Below are 17,524 nucleotides of genomic sequence, written 5' to 3' on the forward strand. Positions count from 1 at the left end.
GTTTACTCTTAGAAAGACAACCTTAACGAAACGAGGCTCTGGAAGGGTAAACGTGGAACCTTGAGGCTTCTGATGTAATTCGCAAAATGTTACTCGTATTGAAATCCATGCAGCATATGCCGACATTATTAAAACTTTTTGTTACTCCGAGTCTGACGATGAGTCTCCGTGGTCGCCACCAGTCCCCCTCCGGGATGTGCTAGGACCCGCCTCACTGCCGCCCGCCACGCTGGTCTGATCACCACCGTTTGTATCTCCATCGTCAATGTTGGGTGCACTGATGACCTTGCGTTTCCGTGAAGAGGCAGACGAAGGAGGAAGATGAGCCTTCTTAACTCGGAGAATATCCATGATTTCTGTCAAAAAGATCCAGTGAGATACGTTTTGTATCATTTAACACTAAAATCACCTTGGTGTGTCATGTCCTCAAATCCTTTAATCCCTCTCTTCATCGTAAGCCAACGTCGTTGCAAAGAATGTGCGCTCCATAGATTCCAGTCTGGATCCGACAGCGTCTTCCAATCTATCTCTGTATCGTCGCGAACATTGAGAGAATCAACTCTGAATCATCGCGTTAGTCAGACGAATTACTTGACACTGTTACTCACTTGTGGACGAGAATATAGGCATCCTTTGGACTCCATCGAGGTCGCTGCCCTTCATTCTTGACTGTCTTGCTCAACGCATCGGTCCTGTAATTGCAAGTCATGACATAGAACCTCGTTTGTAGGTTATTTTGGGGGGTACCATTTGATACGACATTGTTGGCGGCCTCGTTTGTTGCCCATTTTTTCACTGACAACGCCCCAAAAAACGTCATTATCAATATCTTTGCCTTGGTGCACCGTCATCTCAGTGACAATTTTCGTGAGCTCGTCTTCTTCCTCCTTGGTCCAAGGGCCGCTGACCCGAATGTCTCGATGAGCAATGTGGTTTCGGTACCGATCGCGACAGTCAGAAGACATGCGACCAACTACTTCGCCAACTTTCTCCCACTGTTGCCCTAAGTCTGTCACTGCTCTAAAACCCAGTTCGTACAACTTGTTCGATAGACGCAGTTAGAAGACGTACTGTTTCAGGAGACCATCCTCTTCTGGAGACCATTTTCCCTGGTGTTTCTTCGGGTGATACGCTCTTCGCACGTAGTGGTAAACAGCTATGATAGGCCGCTGAGGGACTGACGATGCTATGTTGATAGCTTGAGCACATAGAGGTTAAGAAGAATGAGAATCATTCACTGATTTCCGACCAAAAGACATTGTCTTTCATCTTTTCGTTTTTCTGAAAAATAATTTCCAAGATCTGCTCATCGTTCATTCCGCGACTCTGTAGATGCAACAATTTAGGCGTGGTGAATAGGACAGAAGACCATCCCCACGTTTCTGTAATTCTCAATGGCAGCTTTGACTTGTTGCTCTTCTATCGCCGAGAATTTGCCTTTCTTATACACAAGACCTGTAACAAGTGAGCAACAACTCGATTACAGAGAGCGGGACTTGCCTTCTGTTTTGACGAGTTCTGCCAGCTTGCTGGCATTCATCCATTTATTCGCCAGCATATGGGCATGATCAGGGTTCGCAGCGTGCTCAGGGCCGGGCAAACTCATGTTGAGAACGCGTTTATGAGAGGGTTTGGCGGGTTTGGCCGCAGCAGTGCTGAGGACTGCTGCCAGATTCCCCGGGGGCGGGCCCATCTGAGAAGAACCTGGCCTCGCTGGCGCGATGTAAGGGTGCGCACCATTCATAGGGATATTCGCAGCTGCAGCAGCATCGCCTAACGTTTTCAACACGTTGGCGATCTTGGAGACATCGACCTCTTGCAAAACGCGTAAGATATCATCGTGAGAGGCCATATGAAAGTCGGGAATGGGAAGGCCAAGTGAAGGAAAGAGGTTTTGTGGATGAGTCGCCGAAGACGCGTAAGACGCGTTTGGATCAGGATAAGGGCATGGTAGCTGGGAGTACATCATGTAAGGTGGTACCTGCTGGGCATCGGGCATCGCAGGTTGAGGCTGCATGTTTGAATCATACGATGGGTGTTCTACAGTTTGAGAGTCAGATGTGGCAGAGGCTGCTGCAAGCACAGCTGAGAGGAATGCGGCGGATGATGCTTGGTGGCCATCACTGACAGACGCATCGCGCAGTTCGCTTGCTTGTGACTCCTGAGCAACATCGTCCGCTGCACGTTCTTTGCCCTTGCCACCATACTTCTTTTTCTTGCTCTTCTTGTTATCTGGTGTTGACTCCGTAGATGAAGCAGGAAGATCCTCTTGGGTGACTCCACTTCCCTTCCGTTTCTTCTCCCTTACTCCCGCATTGGCCTCAGGGTCACTGGACAGACGTCGCTTCTTCTTCTTTTTCTCGGGATGGGTTTCTGAGTATGCATTATTGGCCTCACCAATGGCTTGTTGCAAGGCGCGTTGAATGTCGGATGAGAGACTGACGCTCTGGGCCATCGGTGTGGACAGGATATTTAGGGTGGGTCGACGTGATGGATGAGGGCAGACACAAGATACATATTGAAAAGAGGAAAATTTACGGCCGGCATGCCGGTCCACACTGCGCCCAACAGCTCCGACGAGTTTCCGTTTATGCAGACTATGGACCATTGTGTCTTGCTCTGACCTTCATTCATCCTCTTCGTCAAACCACTTTTCTTCGGCCTCCCGATCTTCTTCCTCGTCAAACTCTTCATTCCAATCTGATATATCATAGTTGGCCCCCTATCCCTAAATTGGAGAGATGATCCACAGATATTAGAATTGGTGCTCACATCTATCAAGCCATAAATGAATCGTTCTTTGATCAACCGCTCAAACGCGGCCTGAACCTCATCCGGGGTTTCGTCTTCACCAGGAAGCAAGTTGTCTGGCTCAGGATCACTGCAACTATCCTCATCTTCCTCCGGGATGAATTCTTCCTCGGCTTTTGCTCGCCTGGCCACCCGGACACGTTCTGCCTCTCGCTCCTCCTCGTAGGCTCCTAGCAAGTTTCCCAGTTTTTGAATCTGTTGCTGCCTCCCTTCCATGAAGTGGCTTTCCCCCCACCTTCTCTCTTCTTCGCCTTGTTCACGGCCAATCAGGCCCCCGCCTTGCCATAGGGTCGGCCATCTCTGTTTGGCAAAGGAGAAACTTAGCTGGTTCGGTGCAGTTTTGGTATACTTCAACCGTCGATTTCGTATCAGAGACACTGTTGTTCGCTGCTTCGGTGTTGTGATAGAAGAAAACTGACATGCGAGATGTGGGGGTAGCTGGGGAAGATGTTGACGCAAAAAGCTTATTGGCAATATGCTTGGTTGTGGGTCGTATTCCGCAGGAAGATCTAGGTACTTCAGTACCGCGGCATCGTTGAAATGACTGTCCATAGAACTGTATAGCTTGACTTCGAGCAAGTGACAATACTGGAGGACAGTGTGACAGGGAAAGAAGCAAGAAGGATTCGTTGAATGTTAACGTTGAGCTCTGAGACAGCTCCGGAGTTCAAAAGGTTCACAGGAAACCAGCCACATATTCAGCTGGGCTGGGCATCGAGTAAGCAACATTTGTTAATCAACTACACGTTCACATCAACGATCGCAATATTCATCCTGCAGAATTGTCTTCAGCTCGCAATCGGTTAGTTAACTTGAGCAGTATATATATACCGTATGCAATTAGCACAACGAATTCCGATCGAAGTACTGGTCGCTCATATACGGACATGTAACGTGCACGTACAGTTCGCAATAATGATACTGCCTACACATGTATGATCTGCATTAGTTGTAGTGCGAAGTGAATGGTATGTAAGTGGCCCTCCGTGTGTTCTGCAGCGCGCGTCTCAGAAATGATGATCGACCTAGATGTACCCCGCAGATAGTCATGCGAGAGATCTGAGGAGGTTCGGGGGGGTCAGTGTACGACGACATCGCCCAAACCTCCGATCAGCTCTCTCTTGGGCTTCCCATCCTTCTTCTTGCCTACGATCTTCACTTTCATTCCGCGAGTCGATAACTCCTCTAACTTGCCTTCCAGTTTATTGTCTATGAACGAATGCGAAAGTGTCCAAATTAAGTCCATTAACTGGCGAGCCTTATTCCTCGCAAAGAAAGGTAGCAGAGGAAAATCAGAGAAAGAAATATGTACGCCACGTACTAGGAAACGTCAGTCACACAATGCCTCAACAGAGCAAACAAAGACAAGCCCACCAATAGTCAGCAGATGCTTTCGTTCAGGCGCCCATCTATCAAGCATGTATTCGAGTTTGCTGAAGTTGTCTTTCCAGAGAGTGAAGGCTTCCGAATTGACGATTAGTAGTCGAGGTGGCTCATTCATGGTAAAAGATATGTCCAGTAGGTCTTTAGCCAAAGGCTCTACCCATGGGTCTAAAACTAACGCGCTGGTGATTGGGATGCGCGGTTGAGAGGAAGCCATGTCAGCAAGCAGAGTGAACTAAGGAAGAAATTGTAATAAGATATTTGTGTTGCATTCAGGAAGCGACACACCGTCGTAGCACCGCCGTAAGAGTGGGCTGCCATAAGTACGTCTTGGTTACACTGCACTGCTATGATGTTTGGAGTTGCTGACCAACTCTTCCAATTAATACTCGACCTATCAATGACTTGAAGATCGTCTGATTCATCATGTCCTTTCTCAACCAAGTGCCTGAAGGCATCATAGGTAGCGTAGATTTCTCGCCTTCTAAGCCTCAGCTGGTCGTTGCGGAAGGAAAAGATGTCCTCGTCAACACCTTCATCCCAGCTGGTATACATCAGTACAGTTCTGGTACATTGAGAAGCTTTAAACATTCGTCTCACAGAAGTTGCGAAGTCTTGATATATAGTAGTGGCGGAGATCGACGGGACACGCATACGTGACCTGAACCGTCTCGATGTTCGATGGCTAGCACCACGCGGCCCGTAGCGGCCAGTCTGCAACATATTTGACTGTTCGATTTTGAGTGCAGTGCGGATAGGTAGAGACAAATGAGCTTACCTGTACGCGGTACGGCTACCTCCTAGTCCATGCGAGAAGATGGTCAAAGGCCAAGGTGTCTTCTCCCCAGAGGCGTTTGTCTCTGGTTCTCGAAGCGGTGCATTTTTAAATGCTGGAATCTGACAAGAGGGAAGAAGACATTAAGTGAGTTGTGGCCTGCCCACTGCTCACCTTAATATGGGCACCATAGAAGTTCAGAATCGGCCAGACCATCCACGAGGGAACACCAGAAAAATGCGCATATCCGCGAAGAGAATCGGCAACTGGCCTGATCACCTCAGTTAGGTCTGCATGAGTAATGCGTGAAGTTTACTTACCTTAACAGCCAGTGATAGCCCTTCTTCTGTGCGCCGTCCGGCGAAGTAGGATAATATGCGGTGAAGATGAGTTCGTCGGAAATGAGAGCATGTTTGCGTTCACCCTCAAGTATGATTTTAGAGTTTCCAAAGACCTCAGTGGCTAGCGGTGCAGCGAAAGTTGTGATGCCGACGGGAAACCGACCAGGAATAGGAGGAAAGGTAAGCATAGTTGTTGTGGCTACCTAGGGCTACCTATACGATGCATCAAGTATATATGCACTGATCATAAAAGCATATACAACCGATCAGCGTCTTGTCAGCGTCATGAAATTGGGGCTGATCGTGCTCACGTGCGTATCCCCATAAGTAAAAACGCCGAGACGTGTATAGGCCACGTGCCGCGCCGCGGCAATTAGGCAATTGGCAATTGCTGACCTTGGACCTGTACTACCACATTATTGACCGACTTGGACTGGCACTTTCTTAAGCTTCGTACTTGACTTACTTCGTATCGACGTGCTCATGGCTGTTTCCGCCTCGGACATTCGCAGTGCCTTATCTCTTCCGGGCCCCTCGAATCCCGGGCCGACATCTCAGCCGCCTGTCAAGAAGCCCGCTGGAACGTCCACCAAGAAGCCCGAGGGCATCTCCAGAGAGCTCTTCGCGCTTATCGGCCCCTCAGCACCCTCCCTCGCTGCTCAGCTTGCCAAGCCTCGCCTCAAACAGAAACCGAACTTAGGAACAACGACTAACACCAAGTGGTACGCTGCCAGCTTAGTACTGTGATCAAATCAATGTCGATTCCCTCAGGGAATGGCGGCCTTTCAAGAACGAAGCCAGGAGTGACTCTCTACAACTTTGCCATTGGGTAAAGCAGAGCTCGGATATTGATGACGGTAACAGTATGCCTGCCCGCTCGACGCATTTAGTCTCATCCCGTCCAGGTTACTCTTTTGCAAAGTACAACGTTGACACGATCATTTACACTTACACGCTGGACGAGTACACAGAGCTATTGCAAGGTAAGTCTTATTGCTGCTTGCTAATTCGCTGGGACTACACATACGTCAGATGACAACTGGACAAAGGAAGAGACAGATTATCTGTTTGCCCTGGTAAAGGAGTACGAAACCCGGTGGTATGTAGTTCACGACAGGTATGAGTATCCTGGTGGATCCGCTCGATCCCTGGAGGTGCGTACGCTGCGCAACTGCTGAACATGTCAGTGTCACATCTTTTCAGGACATCAAAGATAGATATTACAGCATCTGCCGAAAACTTGTGCGCAAAAGGCCTTGGTCTGGTGATGAGACTACCAAGTCTCAGTTATTGGTCACTTTCGAGTTCGACAAAGGTGCAGTGCATATTGACTAAAGAAGCTCTACCGCACGGGCTGGCAGACTTATTTCACACAGATAAAGAGACGATGCGCAAGAAATACCTCGAAAGCCTTGATGAGCGTACACAAGAGGAAATTGCAGAGGAAGAAGCTTTATTCATAGAGCTCAAACGGCTGGAACAGAACGAGAGACGGTTCAAGAAGGATAGGGACGACCTCCTTAGAACTTTACTTGGCATATCCTCAGGCCTACCGGATGTCATCCCTGACGAAGATAATCTTAGCAGTCTCTCAATCGACACCAAGAAGAAGAAGAAGGGTCTGGCCGAGGTTGAAACGCCGACTTCACCAAATGTCATCTCACTGGGTCCACCGATTCCCAAACGCGCGCAACCGGTCAAGTCAGCTGCGCATGGTTCGTTTTTGATTGTGACATACCCCTTCTACCTCTCACTCTCTTAAAGACTCCCAGCATTGTATCACCAGGGTTGAGTTATCAGCCAGCTCCGCGAACAAATCACATACAGCCGCCCATTTACGTTCATACAAGCTGCCAGCTCCAAAGGCTGCTATAGCGCCCAAGGTCAACCAGACTTTGATCGAACTTAACATCACCTACGCCCGTCTCGTGATGCCAACACGCGAAAACAGTTTGCAGCTTGAGTCTTTGATCGAAACAACTACCTCGTTACTGGAGACGAAGCGACTTGTAGATAAACTCGACCAAGATATCAAAGTGGCTAAGCAGAGAATGGGTATTCGCCAGAGCGGCGAGGCTGACGAGGCTTCTATGGACGTAGATGACACCCATGGAGAGGACGCGGAGGGTGGAAGGTCTCAGAGCGTGGTGAGCACAAAAAGTGGCAGAGGTCGCAACAAGGCAGGTGTACATGCCGTGTATCCAGTTCATTCAATGACCTTTCACCATTAGAACCGTCGCTCGCTCTCAGTGTCTTCAATCGACACCTCCGCCTCCTTGTCAACCAGAGCAGGAACCAAACGACAAAAGCGAGGCTGAATTGCTCCTTCGATATGTAACTACCGGAGACGCAAGTACTCAGTGAGACACGGTGAGAGACAGGGTTGAAACAGAGCGTTCCCAGAAATTTGTATCTTTCTAGCCCTCTGTGAACCTGAGGATGAAGTTGACAATGATGGCAACTGAAAGAAGAGTTCAGAATCACGATATTAGGGGATTTGGTCGACATACTGAGGAGAGCAACACAGAGGAGTGTCTGAATATAGGCCGTGAGATGCTGGAGCGTGAAAGACCTGGAATAAACACTCACAGGCCCGAGGCGGTCATCATAAGGCCCGCGGCCGCCTTTGCGAATGGAGGCAGCTCGCCAATGATATGTATAGAGGGCATAGATCATGATTGACATCGCTGTAAGACGGGTCAGCTCCAATGTGTGTGCCTACGACCTAGACGTGGTGCTCACCGACCACCGAGAACATTGCTGCACTGATCTTGCCAACCTATCATAGCTATTATTTAGTTGTTATCTAGAAAGGAGAAAAGGTGTATTGTCTCATACTTTGTCACCGAAATTAAGCAGTCCAACGGCAAGACCACCGAGGACGACTGTGAAGTGGAGCCATGATAGGAATGTGCGCTCGTTGGCGAAGGAGACCTTAGGCTCGACGCGTACGGGAAGCGCGATGCGTTTCGAGGCAGTGCGCTGGAGGAGGGGCTGAGTTGACATCGAAGACAGTGGAGACAGTCTTTGAAGGTGCAGAGGACGGAGGATACAATAAGACTTAATAAGACGGAGTCAAGTGAACATAGGAGCCCTCGTGCCGGGATGCACACTTAGTTCCTTTCGTCAACTGGACTTTAAGGAACGTGCGTCGGATCTACGTATAGATGCCGGTTTTACCTTCTGGCCGCTCCTTGTCCTCACAGTTCGAGCTTATTGTACTGCCGTGCGGATCCACTTCGCTTCGACTCGTAGGACACGATATCAACTCGTGTAGCATGGGGTGTCGAGATAATAATTCTCGCCATACAGCTCGAGCAACCCGCAATAAAGTAAACCTGCCCAACCATAGTCCGAGAAGCCAATCATATATCTTGATTAGCAGAAAGCATGTCTTACACGACCGGGGGTAATGAAACACAAGACTGTATTAACCTTACTTGCATATACGTACCAACGCGCATAACATACCCGACATTAAGGCTACATTGAGCGTCAGTGTATGCCGACAAACATCAATTTACCGGCTGCCCATCATGCGCAACCTATCTGGGTGGATGCCCCCGGCGCCTGGGTTGCCATCAGGTCCATTGTGGGGGGGAGGCATTTGAGAGGGGGGCCCGTTGGGTGGCCCATTGGGACCAGGACCAAAGTTAGCGGGAGAGAATGGAGGACCACCGGAAGGACCATTGGGAGCAAAGGGAGGGGGGCCTGCGTGGCTATGAGCGACATGAACCTGCAAAGCATATGACTAGGTGATCCTACCACCAGGAGGGAATCCGCCCGGAGGAGCCATCCCCGGAGGAGGCATGCCACCGGGTGGGAAGGGAGGCGCACCACCGGAAGGCATCATGCCAGGCGGTGGCATGGAACCTCCCGGGCCTGGAGGGAAAGGCGGCCGAGCTGAAAGTAGTGAGTATCACAAGAGACTCATTCAAGTTGGACGATGTACTCACGTCCTCCGTAACCACCTGGTGGTCCATTAAATCCACCCGGAGGACCAGGAAACGGTGGCATAGCGGGCCCCAGATGCTGAGGACCGAAGCCAAAGCCTCCAGGAGGGGGGCCACCTCCACTTTCGTAAGCAGCTGTAATTTGGTCAATGATGCTTTGAGCCTTATCGTGACCCAGCGCTGGCGTGGATATCTGTTGAGTAGTCGGCAATCGTGGTATAAGATAAGCTACTCACACGCATAGTAATCCCGGACGTTAGCAAGGTGGTTACGTCCACTGTTGTGTGCCTTGCGTACTGAAATTCGAGCTGAGTGATGTGAAAGCTAGTCGCGCTTTGACTACCTACCAGAGGCAGAGTCGTGAGTCAGAAAGACATCGCAATAGTCACAGTAGTGTTTCTATTCCCAATATCAGCATGCTTGAGTAGTATAAGCTGGTGAAGGGACTTACAGGCATGGTCGAATGAGTTGGGACAGACGAAGCTGGCGAGGCGCTGAGTTCAAACTTGTAGAGACAACCCGATCGAAAGGTTGCTTACCTAATCTCTCCCTGTCCCTCACCGCCATGGATTCTAACGCGTCAGGGATCCAGGAGCCCTTCGATCTCATCCGCCTCTCCCTCAGTGAACGCGTTTTCGTCAAATTAAGAGGCGACCGTGAAGTTGTGGGCATATTACACGTATGTTGCAGGTTTCCGAACGTACTTCCCTAGTCATACGACATGTTAGGCATACGATGGCCACATGAACCTGATTTTGAGCGATGTGGAAGAAACAATCATGATCGTTGACCCGATTGAAGGTTCCCCGAATAGCGAAGGCACAGTCAAGGTCAACTTTCTCTGACTATTGGCCCGAAACGCTCCTGCTAACACAGCGAACGCAGGTGGCCAAGCGAAAAATGAATATGCTCTTTGTGCGAGGGGACGGTGTCATCCTGGTAGATTAAAACTGCATCCTATGCTCTTCACCAATTTGACCCGCTTTCAGGTTTCACCTCCTTCTCGCACCTGATTTACCCTGAGTAGAGCATCATACTGTCCGTTACTGTATGATTTTCGGCACAGAATTTGTGCATTTGTGATCACAGCAAACACAAAAATCATCCTGACGATGGTTGGAAGCATCTTCAGCATAGTTTGGGGCTACCTGCTTACTTTGCTAACTTGTAGGTCAATGACATATACATACAAAAGCTATCGTACAATTGGATCATCAGATATAAGCTTCGTTCTCGAAGACACGCGCGCGATGAACGCATACTTTGAGGAGCCTTGACGTGAACACGTATCTTACGGACGGGTAACAATTACAGGTTTGGGTATAATGCAGACGTTTCTCCTGACTTATGCTGGGTTGTGTCTGGATTTTGTTCATTGTCGGAGTCTGGTGCGACAGCACCTGCCGGCCAAGTTTCCGGGTCCCGCAGCCAACCAGCATGGATGATTTTGATCTAGCGTGCTGCTTCATCGGGCCCAACTAGATACACGGATGAAAGGGACTGACCACCAGTGGCATAGGCAGGCTCCGCTTGAGTCGTCCTCCTGCTACTAGGCACTTCCAGACCTTCTCCACTCCGCCTTTCCATACTTCAGGACTCTGTGCTGCTCCGGGCCGAGCGAGGAGTTTCTCGAGTTTCTGGTAAGATGTCGATGAGTGATTACGACGGGCCTGCTTCGACGGGGTTAGCCAGCGAGCTCGTCGTGCGGCATAATGTTCCGGCCCTGGGGGAGGTAGGTCTGGCAATGGTGTGGGCTCATGTTGTGGTGTGTTTTCCACGGAAGTGGACGCTCTTTTGCCGATCGCTTTGCGTCTGATTCGAAAGAGACTGTGAGAAGAGTCACGAGATGACTGGTGCTCTGATAGAGAGAAGGGGAAGATGGTATGGCCGGTAGCCTTGTCTCTCGAGGATATCATGAACCGATGTGGGTTGGGCGGAAGGAGCAGGCGCCAGTGTGGGGCGCACGACCACAAAAGGGCGATCTGTGCGTGATATGTGCCACAGGTGACATCGAGGCCTCCAAGCGGCCTGACCAAAGAAGGGAATTTATTCGCAGCTGCGAGTGCCAACACAGGCTGTCGCTTAGTGTGACGGACTTGAATTCGTTGTCCCGTACCCAACTGTCAGCATCCTCGACTCCTCCGTCCCTCCCTCCGTTCGATCGGCAGGCAACGATGGCACCACTGAGGTCGTCCAAGCCCATTTACTCCTCACAATCTCCCTCCCAGTCTACCACCTCTCTCTCCGAAAATGACGATGACGACGCCAACAAGTCACTTTTCTTTCCAGGTTCTAACGCCGTTGCAGTCTCACCCGCCCACCAGTGGTCATCCCGCCTGCAACGGCTTCCCAACAGCTCATCCTCTTCCACATCCTCCATGTCTCATCTACCTCCCGAAGTTCTTATCCAGATCCTCAAACACCTCCACTCAGCCCGGGATATCTATCACGCCCTCCTCGTTTCTCGCTCATGGTGCGAATGTTCCGTCGAGCTGCTTTGGCATAGACCCAGCTTCTCCCGATTATCCACACTCGTAAAGGTCATGCGCGTAATCTGCCGGCAAGATCAGACGTTTACGTACGCCAGCTTCATCCGCCGTTTGAATTTCATCTTTCTCGGTGCCGAGCTTTCAGACGTTCTCTTCTCCCGCCTCTCCCTGTGCGATCGCTTGGAGCGTCTTACGCTCGTCAATTGCCACGCCATATCCAACGAAGCATTGGGCCGTGTCCTCCCCCAGCTGCCAAACCTAGTCGCGCTAGATCTTACAGGTGTCTGGGCAACTTCCGACAAGGTCGTCGTCGAGCTTGCCTCGGCGGCCAAGCGTCTGCAGGGCATCAACCTCACCGGATGCAAGGATGTGACAGATGTAGGCCTGTATGCTTTGGCGACTCACTGCCCCCTTCTCCGTCGAGTCAAGCTCAGTGGGTTAGACCAGGTTACCGATGGCCCTGTGTCTGCAATGGCTAAAGCATGCCCTCTTCTCCTCGAAGTCGACCTTCATCTTTGCAGACAGATCACAGACGTCTCTGTCCGTGACTTGTGGACTCATTGCACGCACATGCGAGAAATGCGGCTTTCTCAATGTACTGAGCTGACGGATGCAGCCTTTCCTGCATCACCCAAAGCAGACAATCAGCTTCGCGCAAATAACCCATTCTCGCAGCACTCGGCTGCTGTAAATGAACCTCTTCCGCCTCTCATCCTGAATAGACGTCTGGAACACCTGAGAATGCTAGACCTGACGGCTTGCTCGCGCATCACGGATGATGCCATTGAAGGGATCATCTCGCTTGCACCCAAAATCAGGAATCTGGTTTTGTCCAAGTGCTATAATCTTACCGACAGGACTGTCGACAACATCTGCTCACTTGGCAAGCACCTCCATTACCTTCATCTAGGCCATGCAGCTGCAATCACAGACCGTTCAATCAAGTCTTTAGCTAGGTGTTGCACTCGGCTCAGATATGTTGACTTTGCAAGTGAGTGTTTGGTATTCTGAACTCAACGTTAACTCACCGCCTCATTTCAGATTGCGTACTACTAACAGACATGTCCGTCTTCGAACTTTCCAGCCTACCCAAACTGCGTCGAATTGGCCTCGTTCGTGTCAGTAATCTAACTGACGAGGCCATATATGCGCTAGCTGAGCGCCATAGCACTCTCGAACGAATTCATCTCTCGTACTGTGATCAGATCTCAGTGATGGCTATCCACTTCCTCCTCCAGAAGCTTCACAAATTGACTCATCTTAGTCTCACCGGTATACCCTCTTTCCGGAAGCCTGAGCTACAACAGTTTTGCCGTCCACCACCACAGGTATGTCACACGCATAACTAAGGCTATCATTGATAATAAGGACCTTATACATAACTAGGAGTTCAACCTGAGTCAACGAACTGCATTCTGTGTGTATTCGGGTAACGGTGTCTCAAAGCTGAGAGCATTCCTGACGGACCTTTTCAACACTATCACCGAGGACATGAACGCAGATGAAGAAACCGAATATGATGAGGACACGGAGGGTATGTACAATGAAGACGCAGCCGACATGGACATGGAACTCGGGAATGAAGCTGAGATTGATGAAGATATTGGTATGGATGAACCCTTCTCCGGTTCAGACGCTGTCGTTCAGCCTGAACCTCCTCGTCGGCAAGACCCCATCATTTCTCATATCTCACGTCATCCGGAACTCGCACTTCACCGCGATCGCGATCAGACTATCCGCGTACCACCATCCTCCCATACTGCGATACCGTCGTCTTCCCACCAAAACGGACATGGGCATCATCACCAGAACGGTGTCAGTTCCTCAAATCAGAGGCGACACCGCGGATTTCCTGTGATGGAGACATCCACCTCGCCAGCACCCAGCGACGTTGCTTCAAATCGCAGCACGGGGACTACACAATCCAATGGTGCTGGTTTTTTCCGTACTTACCATGATGCTGCGCCGTTGGCAAGAAGCAATGGGGCACTCACACCTGACTATGTGTTCGCCGAGATTGGACATGGACGCGGCGCAGGACACAACTCTGGCGCAAACGGGCAGCATGCGGGGCATTCCAGGCATCATTATGGAACCTCCGGTTCTTTCAGCGGTGGCACAGGCAGTTCGACGCAAGGGATCACCCAGGTCATGCATTCCGCTAGTCATCCGTTGGACTCTCAGAATCCGCACGTGCAGGGCCGCCATCGCGATAGTAGCTCATCAAGTCATCACTTACCTCAAAATTCTGTGGGTTGGCCCTACGTTGAAGCAAGCAGTCCGCCTCCACCAGCTCACGAAGAGTTAGATTCGACCACAGTAGCTAACCGTTCGACAGACACCATGCGCGAGGTCGACAGCCGGGGAAGAAGCGTAAAGAGGAGTTTGCGGAACACCTTCAATGCCGCAGAACATTACGCTTCATCGTTCCTATTTGGACGCACATCGGCTCCTAATGGACGCGTGCATGAGTTGAATAATATCAATGGGGCTAGTACGAGCAGTGCTGCTTCGTCTCGTTCATAGGTTGTACTCGCATAGAGGGTTACGTCGGCCCACCTGTATTAGTCGTGCATCTGCGGTTAGCATGGGACAGATTTCGCATTATCAACACCTGTATTTGACCTTCCTTCATCTTTGTATCGACTTGTCAATGTATGTCGCTTGTGTAAAGCAAGTTACCTTCATCACAGCATACAGAAGAACCACTTGGATTGTCTGCGCAATGTTACATGTAGTTGATCGCTGTCGCCGCCTCTGATGCAGGTTGACTCCATAGCGGTGGGAACTAGGCAAGTGCATCGGCACTGCGATCGAACCGGGCTACCTTTTAGACCATCTATCTATTTGGCGACACGAACCAGACAGTCACCATGAACATTCGACCCGCTAGAGTAAGTGTCTGCACTTGTTGATCCAGGAAACGCGTTCAGAACCTCCTGGTCAGGTAGACGACCTTCCAGGTATGCAGGCGTGCAACCAACAGAATCTTCCTGAGAACTACACAATGAAATACTGTGCGTGAAGTATCAGACTATAGTCAAACAAGCTGAAGGCTGCGACCAGATCTATATCATTCACTATCTTGGCCATCAATATCATATGTCGCCGAAGATCACAAGGGAAGAATCGTGGGCTATATCCTCGCAAAGATGCACGTCTTCCCTGAGTGCACTTAGCGGCGACTGATCTTGACCGTTTATGCAGGGAGGAAGAGTCAGAACAACAAGAAGATCGGCATGGGCATGTCACCTCAATATCAGTCTTGAGGTCGTACCGTCGATTGGGTTTAGCCAAGAAGTTGATGATTCAGTCGCGTAAGTCCACACTTATGTGCGCGACACGTTTGACTTATAACATTCGACTCTCAGAGGAGGCGATGACGCGCATATACCGCGCGAAGTTTGTGTCGCTGCACGTTCGCAAATCAAATCGCGCAGCCTTGAGCCTGTACCGAGATACGCTAGGGTTCACGGTGAAAAAAGTGGAAAGCAAATATTGTATGTTCTTGAGTCTTGAAACCATCCTCCTTTGGCTGACTGATGGCTCTGCAGATGCAGATGGGGAAGATGCGTACGCCATGGAACTGTCACTGAGCCAATAAGACCATAACTGGGTTCATAAAGTACATTGTCACTATAAGAATACAACAAAATCTCTGGAGCGCTGTACTAGTCGATGTGTTTTCAGCCCCATTGCCCTTGTATACAGACCAGTAATCGGGTTAGCCCTGACCTTGGTCTGCACCTCCCTTCGGATCAGGCACGAAAGCCGACGCCTTCAGGCGATCACCTGCAGCCGAAGCATTTGGGTCTTCAACAATTCCGCGTTTGAGCATCATAGCTTCTCGGATAATCTTCATTGTCTCCAATCCAAGTTCATAGTAGCCATCGTTTGACCTTGCTTCGAACATGGACGTGTGGGCCTCGATTTCATCCGAGGCAATGGTATTCCTTGCTGGCTTGAAATTCCCCGCTTGAGGGTTTGTGTCATCTGGTAGTACTATGAATGTCCGCGAAAAGATCTGCGAAGGGGGGGATGACGGTAGGTATGTGTATAGGCTGCGATAACACGTGAATAGGTAGAAAAGTAAGACGCAAAGGGAAACTTACACTCGGAAAGAAACTGCCAGCTCCTTTTCAATGTTGCCCAGCCTCTCCAATCTTGGCTTCAGCGATTTTTCGTCCCAAAGATTACGAATGTATTTCATGTGGTCTGTAGCCCAGCTCCACCCGCTTCCAAGCTCCTGACGTTTGTAGTAAGCCGTACCGGCCGCCGCACCAGCTACAATCGCCCCTCCTACTGCGTAGGCGGCAGGTAACCATCTAGACCACTCAGCACCTTCAATGCCTTCGGCGTTGGTAATGGGCAACGGAGGAGGCACGGTTGTAGAGGCGGTACTACCAGGTGCAGCGTCTTTCTTCTTGAAGATGGAGAACATATCCGAAGCGATGGTACTCGCAGCATTGGCATATTTGAACGCTTTGCTAGCACTATTCTTGAAGACGTAAGGGTGTATGCCCAAATACTAAGTAAAGGCCACAAATTCAGAGAAATGCACAGGGTTGGGCGACAGGATACATACCGGTGTATCATAGGCAATGCAAGCGATAATACTCGGCCACAGAGGTGCGTTTTCATCCGGCCGAGACTTTGCGAAAGAAATCAAGGTGTCTGCAGCAAGCAGGCCGCCCATGCTGGGCGAACATCCTACGCTTTAGTGAAGGATAGCGGGCTTCGCAAACTTACGGCCTACCTGTGACCACAGAGAACAATCTTCGCTTTCCCCGCCCCTCCGCCCAACCCATTGGCCACCTCCTTCTCAACCACCAGCTGGGTAAGCCAGTCGGCAAAATGCTCGACGGCCTCATTCTGTCAAGCCTAAGTGCCGTGGTAACGACAACGAGTGGTCTGGTTCTCACTGACAAGTTCACCCTTGGTCTACAGCCGTAGGTTAACACCTTGGTGAAAGTGGCCAAGCCAAATTACGACATACCTCGTATGCAGGAAACACAGTGCATTCTACACGGACGTTCGTGATGGATTCCGTAAGGACAGTCTGTAGCCTAGTGGGGAATACGCCGAACGTGGAGTCCGTGCCCTTGAATCTAGGAGGAAACGAAATGGGCAGGATGCGGCAGGGGTTGCAGCGATATAAATGAATCCATACCCATGGATAAACACGACTAGGAGTAACTCGGAGGGAGGCGAAACAACCAAGGCACGCTCTTTATTCTGTTGTTGAGCTGGCGTCGACTTCGCGGTAGAGGGGCTGTTCTTGACCGTACTCATGTCAATGAGGAACAGCAGGGAACAGCACAATGGTGAAACATTTAAGATAGCGATGCGCGCGCCTCAGCAACACATAGTTTAGGACTACACAAAATCGCCGCATCCCCGACTCCCGACTCCCGACTCAGTCCGACTCAGTACAACGACTCTGAATTCCCCAAGGCTTGGGGGTGGATTTGGATACCATGGACCTGATGGACCCGACTCGGACCTGACTCGGACCTGACTCTGAGTCGGGCCTGAGTCGGGTAGTCGGGTAGTCGGGTCTGAGTCGGGTCTCACTTATTACCCAGCCCATACCACTCTTGGGCAACCATACTGTACTCATGGTACAAATTATATAAAATGCTCAGAACCCAGGTGCAAAAAGGAAAACTGACTACTTAGTCTAGTCTATTCACCTACTATGTGACATGTTCAGAGATCAGTACGATGCTGCAAAGAGGGCCGACCGACTCAGTTCCTGACAGCCGACTCCTG

General features: G+C 50.4%; 10 protein-coding genes across 10 annotated transcripts; 4 read left to right on the plus strand and 6 right to left on the minus strand.

Moving 5' to 3' along the window:
- Window positions 1-141: 141 nt before the first annotated feature.
- Window positions 142-1,606, minus strand: CONPUDRAFT_55123 (uncharacterized protein; the record flags this gene model as incomplete). The annotated part of the gene is made up of 8 exons (XM_007769252.1): window positions 142-356; window positions 410-561; window positions 609-692; window positions 748-1,020; window positions 1,072-1,186; window positions 1,239-1,326; window positions 1,379-1,475; window positions 1,497-1,606. The coding sequence occupies 8 exons, from the start codon at window positions 1,604-1,606 to the stop codon at window positions 142-144; spliced, it is 1,134 nt and encodes a 377-aa protein (XP_007767442.1).
- A 1,020-nt stretch (window positions 1,607-2,626) lies between these two features.
- CONPUDRAFT_89757 (uncharacterized protein) lies at window positions 2,627-3,363 on the minus strand (the record flags this gene model as incomplete). The annotated part of the gene is made up of 2 exons (XM_007769854.1): window positions 2,627-2,722; window positions 2,773-3,363. 2 exons carry the CDS (start codon window positions 3,361-3,363, stop codon window positions 2,627-2,629), a joined length of 687 nt encoding a protein of 228 aa, XP_007768044.1.
- Window positions 3,364-3,645: 282 nt separating this feature from the next.
- CONPUDRAFT_103384 (uncharacterized protein) lies at window positions 3,646-5,498 on the minus strand (the record flags this gene model as incomplete). The annotated part of the gene is made up of 7 exons (XM_007769855.1): window positions 3,646-4,131; window positions 4,186-4,429; window positions 4,483-4,738; window positions 4,795-4,923; window positions 4,973-5,091; window positions 5,144-5,240; window positions 5,290-5,498. The coding sequence occupies 7 exons, from the start codon at window positions 5,496-5,498 to the stop codon at window positions 3,890-3,892; spliced, it is 1,296 nt and encodes a 431-aa protein (XP_007768045.1). The 3' UTR covers window positions 3,646-3,889.
- Window positions 5,499-5,793: 295 nt separating this feature from the next.
- On the plus strand, window positions 5,794-7,541 carry CONPUDRAFT_54287 (uncharacterized protein; the record flags this gene model as incomplete). The annotated part of the gene is made up of 7 exons (XM_007769186.1): window positions 5,794-6,032; window positions 6,082-6,167; window positions 6,216-6,293; window positions 6,343-6,464; window positions 6,514-6,625; window positions 6,687-7,025; window positions 7,075-7,541. The coding sequence occupies 7 exons, from the start codon at window positions 5,794-5,796 to the stop codon at window positions 7,539-7,541; spliced, it is 1,443 nt and encodes a 480-aa protein (XP_007767376.1).
- A 186-nt stretch (window positions 7,542-7,727) lies between these two features.
- CONPUDRAFT_53768 (vacuolar transporter chaperone 1) lies at window positions 7,728-8,316 on the minus strand (the record flags this gene model as incomplete). The annotated part of the gene is made up of 5 exons (XM_007769140.1): window positions 7,728-7,771; window positions 7,821-7,845; window positions 7,900-7,997; window positions 8,053-8,089; window positions 8,149-8,316. 5 exons carry the CDS (start codon window positions 8,314-8,316, stop codon window positions 7,728-7,730), a joined length of 372 nt encoding a protein of 123 aa, XP_007767330.1.
- A 274-nt stretch (window positions 8,317-8,590) lies between these two features.
- Window positions 8,591-9,747, minus strand: CONPUDRAFT_136853 (zf-U1-domain-containing protein). Its single transcript, XM_007769856.1, has 6 exons — window positions 9,715-9,747; window positions 9,611-9,662; window positions 9,500-9,559; window positions 9,267-9,443; window positions 9,076-9,213; window positions 8,591-9,021 (listed from the first exon to the last, which is right to left on the minus strand). Exons 1-6 carry the CDS (start codon window positions 9,718-9,720, stop codon window positions 8,831-8,833), a joined length of 624 nt encoding a protein of 207 aa, XP_007768046.1. The 5' UTR covers window positions 9,721-9,747; the 3' UTR covers window positions 8,591-8,830.
- Window positions 9,748-9,828: 81 nt separating this feature from the next.
- On the plus strand, window positions 9,829-10,276 carry CONPUDRAFT_89762 (like-Sm ribonucleoprotein; the record flags this gene model as incomplete). Its single annotated transcript, XM_007769857.1, has 4 exons — window positions 9,829-9,942; window positions 9,992-10,093; window positions 10,149-10,202; window positions 10,253-10,276. 4 exons carry the CDS (start codon window positions 9,829-9,831, stop codon window positions 10,274-10,276), a joined length of 294 nt encoding a protein of 97 aa, XP_007768047.1.
- Window positions 10,277-10,622: 346 nt separating this feature from the next.
- On the minus strand, window positions 10,623-10,999 carry CONPUDRAFT_38682 (uncharacterized protein; the record flags this gene model as incomplete). Its single annotated transcript, XM_007769111.1, has 2 exons — window positions 10,623-10,715; window positions 10,769-10,999. Coding segments are annotated over 2 exons (324 nt in total), but the record flags the coding sequence as incomplete, so codon positions are not given.
- A 516-nt stretch (window positions 11,000-11,515) lies between these two features.
- CONPUDRAFT_81841 (RNI-like protein) lies at window positions 11,516-14,366 on the plus strand. The gene is made up of 3 exons (XM_007769517.1): window positions 11,516-12,743; window positions 12,794-13,080; window positions 13,139-14,366. The coding sequence occupies exons 1-3, from the start codon at window positions 11,642-11,644 to the stop codon at window positions 14,276-14,278; spliced, it is 2,529 nt and encodes an 842-aa protein (XP_007767707.1). The 5' UTR covers window positions 11,516-11,641; the 3' UTR covers window positions 14,279-14,366.
- Window positions 14,367-14,598: 232 nt separating this feature from the next.
- Window positions 14,599-15,779, plus strand: CONPUDRAFT_123170 (acyl-CoA N-acyltransferase). The gene is made up of 6 exons (XM_007769858.1): window positions 14,599-14,646; window positions 14,700-14,769; window positions 14,819-14,906; window positions 14,960-15,069; window positions 15,124-15,252; window positions 15,307-15,779. Exons 1-6 carry the CDS (start codon window positions 14,626-14,628, stop codon window positions 15,354-15,356), a joined length of 468 nt encoding a protein of 155 aa, XP_007768048.1. The 5' UTR covers window positions 14,599-14,625; the 3' UTR covers window positions 15,357-15,779.
- The last annotated feature ends 1,745 nt before the right edge of the window (window positions 15,780-17,524 follow it).

The sequence above is a fragment of the Coniophora puteana genome, assembly GCF_000271625.1.
Source record: "Coniophora puteana RWD-64-598 SS2 unplaced genomic scaffold CONPUscaffold_5, whole genome shotgun sequence".
Taxonomy (NCBI): Eukaryota; Fungi; Basidiomycota; class Agaricomycetes; order Boletales; family Coniophoraceae; genus Coniophora; species Coniophora puteana.